Source organism: Caloenas nicobarica, chromosome 1 (genome assembly GCF_036013445.1).
Source record: "Caloenas nicobarica isolate bCalNic1 chromosome 1, bCalNic1.hap1, whole genome shotgun sequence".
Classification (NCBI taxonomy): domain Eukaryota; kingdom Metazoa; phylum Chordata; class Aves; order Columbiformes; family Columbidae; genus Caloenas; species Caloenas nicobarica.
The window spans coordinates 84,606,528-84,609,677 of NC_088245.1; the positions used below are offsets into that span (position 1 = coordinate 84,606,528).

Sequence of the window (3,150 nt, forward strand, 5' to 3'; positions counted from 1 at the left end):
AATTCCTGGGGTCCTGCTTTCTATCATTTTAAAAAATGAGTGCAATGTTTCCCTTTTTCCAGTCACCAGGGGCTTCACCTAACTGCCATTGGTTTTACATCAACCAATTCCCTCAAGACTCTGGGATGCATCTCATCAGGTCCCATGTAATTTTCCTCAAGTGGTCACAAACCTGATCTTCTCTTAGTGTGGGTGAGACTTTGTTCCCCCAGGCCCCATCTTGCAGTTCATCCACTCGAGAAGTGTGGGAAGAAGCTTGCCAGTGAAGACTGAGGCAAAAAAAGTTGTTGAGTACCTCAGCCTCTCCTTGTCCACTGTTACAGTTTGCCAGTCTTGCTCATCAGGGGTGTTACACCTTCTCTGGCCTTTCTTTTCTGGTTGATATACTTCTGGTTGACATACCTGTAGAAACCCTTTGTGTTATTCTTTGCATCCCTTGCTAAGTTCAGCTCCAGCTGTGCCTTGGCCTTCCTGGCCTCATCTCTGCACAACTGGGCAGTGTCCCTGTCTCTTCCCAGGACACCTGTCCCTGCTTCCACTGCCTGCACATTTCCTTCCTGCCCTTTAGTTGTACCAGCAGGTCTCGACTCAGCCATGCCAGTCTCTTGCCTTCCTTACCTGATTTCTTACACCTGGGAATCTAGAGCTCTTGTGCTCTATGGAAAGCATCTTTTAAAATCTGCCAATCTGTTCTGCTCCCTTATCCTGAGGGCAGTTTCCCAGGGGGTCCTATTGACTAATTCCTTGAACAGCTGGAAGTTGGTTTTCCTAAAATTCAGGGTCCTGACTTTACTCTTTGCCCTACCCGTATTCCTCAGATCTGCAAACTCCACCGCTGCATAACCACTGCAGCCCAGTCTGCCTCCAATCTGGATGTCACCAATTAGCTCACTTGCATTGGTGACCACCAGGTGCAGTTATACATCCTCCCTGGTAGGGCTGTTTATTACCTGGCTTAGGAAGTTATCCTCAGTGCACTCCAGGATTGCCTACAGCTCACTGTGCTACTTTGCCAGCAGATGTCCAGGTGGTTGAAGTCCTCCAGCAGAAGAGCCTGTGAGCACAATACCTCCTGTAGCTGGAGTAAGAAGGCTTCGTCAATAGGGTCCCCTTGATTGGGTGTCCTGTAGTAGATACCAAATGCAAGGTTCCCTTTGTTGCCTTGGTCTCTAACTCTCGACCATAAGCTTTCAATCTGTTTGTGGCTATTCTTCAGAGACATCTCTTTACACTCTATCCATCTCTTGATGTAGAGGGCAACCGCTCCACCCTTCCTTCCTTGCCTGTCCATTCAAAACAGCCTGTAGCCATTGATAGCCACACTACAGTCATGGGATTCATCCCCAAAAATTTCAGTAACAGTGACTAGGCTGCAGCTTTCTAGCAGCATGGTGGCTTCCAACTCCTCCTGTTTGTTTCCCATGCTGTGTGCATTGGTGTAGAGGCACTACAGCTGGGCTGTTGGCCACGTCACCTTCTCAGAGGAAAACCACTTAATTCGTTTCAGGTGTTTCACTGGTGGTTCCCTGTTGGCTCCAATTACTAGGTATTTTTTCCAGGTAAGGGGCAAGACTGCAAAGGAAGAGGGGAGAATGGATACTGTCACTGAAACTTTTGTAGTCTAGGCTTTGTTACTGCTTAATAAGCCTCTACAAATGACACTTCTGGGGTGATAGGTCTTGAAAGGTGGGACCCATGACAGCCTGTGGCTCTGGTATCCCATGACATGGGGAAGGAGATCTTCTGCCCAGAAGTGGCAGTATGGGTTTAGGTTGGAGGGGAGAGGCAAGTGCTGAAGGGAGAGCTGTCACAGGGCAGGGCCAGGGAGGAGAACAGAGAGTGCTCTGCCTTTTAGTGGCTCCTCCCATGCCAAGCACTATGGAAGTCTCTCCCATGCAAAACGGGAGTGGAGCTGCTCCCTGAGCTCACCCACAAAGGGCAGAGTCAGCAGGGATGATGTCACAAGCAGGGAGGTGAGGTCACAGAGCAAGTCCTTTCCTATTGGTCCCTGCCCCAGTAGAACCCTTGTTCCTGCTGCCCAGGTGAGCAAAGGGCCTGAGCCTGCGCAGGAGAGGGGCTCAGCCTGAGCTCTTCTTCCGAGGGTCTCGACCAAAGCGGGGTCGGTCCTGCCCAGAGCCCGTGGGGACGTCCTGCCCAGACAAGGCTTGGCCAGGCCAGCAAGGACAGGTGCGGGCAGCCTGAGCCCAGAGACAGGAACCACCAGCGAAGACCAGCAAGGAGGACAGGTGGGCAAGGAAGCAGGGCACGGGAAGACGCAACGGGGACATACCTGTGGGAGCAAGCTGCGAGCAGTATGTCCGGAGAACAGGAGGTCTGCACAGTGACTGAGCAGGAGAGGGAGCCCGAAGCGACATGTTCTGAGGAGCCCTCCAAAGGCGGCGAAGCCAAGGCCAAAAAGAGCCGCTCCTCCCGGTCCTCCCGGGCCGGGCTGCTCTTCCCTGTGAGCCGTGTAGACAGGCAGCTGCGCAGAGGCCACTTCGCTGAGCGCCTTGGAGCCAGGGCCCCCGTCTACCTGGCTGCAGTGCTGCAGTGTGTGACACGCAAGACCATGGACGAGGCTGCAAAGATTTCCAAGGAGAAAAAGCAGCAGCGCATTTCTCCATTGCACTTGAAGATGGCGGTGCAAAAGAGCTCTGTGCTCAAGAAGCTCATGCGAGGCAGCATGCGCAGGCAGCGCGGCAAGGCTGGCCCCCAAAGCCAGCGCCTGGCCTCGCGCTCCAGAAAGAAGGCGACCAAGAGTACAAAGAGATGCCCCAGGCAAAGGGCTGCACCCGCCCCTGCCACCGCTGTTGTCAACTGAGGAGAAAGCAGCAGCTCTTGCCGCACACAAACCAGGCAAGGCAAGGGCTATCTCGTTTGAAATGCTCTTGGCAAAACCATTTCTGTGGTCTAAGTGTGTAATAAAAGCTTTTGCAACGCCATGTGGGTCTTGGGGCCTTTCATGCTGTGTGTCAGGCTAGTGTCTTCTGACTGGACAAGGGCACCCAGCTGGGCATGGGCATAAAGCTCTGCAAAGTGAGGCTGCAGGCTGCCCCTGCTGAGAAGGAGGGCAGCAACCTGCCTGGAGGGCAACTGGTCCTGACAGGCACCACCTGCCTCCAGCTCTGGTTTGCACTTGGTCTGAAAGCA

The 3,150-nt window shown here is 53.4% G+C and overlaps 1 protein-coding gene across 1 annotated transcript; it reads left to right on the forward strand.

The window, feature by feature from the left end:
• The first annotated feature begins 1,726 nt into the window (after positions 1–1,726).
• Positions 1,727–2,821, forward strand: LOC135988971 (histone H2A-like). Its single transcript, XM_065635444.1, has 2 exons — positions 1,727–1,759; positions 2,159–2,821. Exons 1-2 carry the CDS (start codon positions 1,727–1,729, stop codon positions 2,819–2,821), a joined length of 696 nt encoding a protein of 231 aa, XP_065491516.1.
• The last annotated feature ends 329 nt before the right edge of the window (positions 2,822–3,150 follow it).

What these genes read in the sequence shown, in the direction of transcription:
- LOC135988971 (XM_065635444.1), top strand. Translation starts at nt 1,727, where the DNA reads ATGGGGAAGGAGATCTTCTGCCCAGAAGTGGCA. An exon ending in TCTTCTGCCCAGAAGTGGCA is followed by an intron (nt 1,760 to 2,158) that starts GTATGGGTTTAG and finishes CGTCCTGCCCAG; the next exon opens with ACAAGGCTTGGCCAGGCCAG.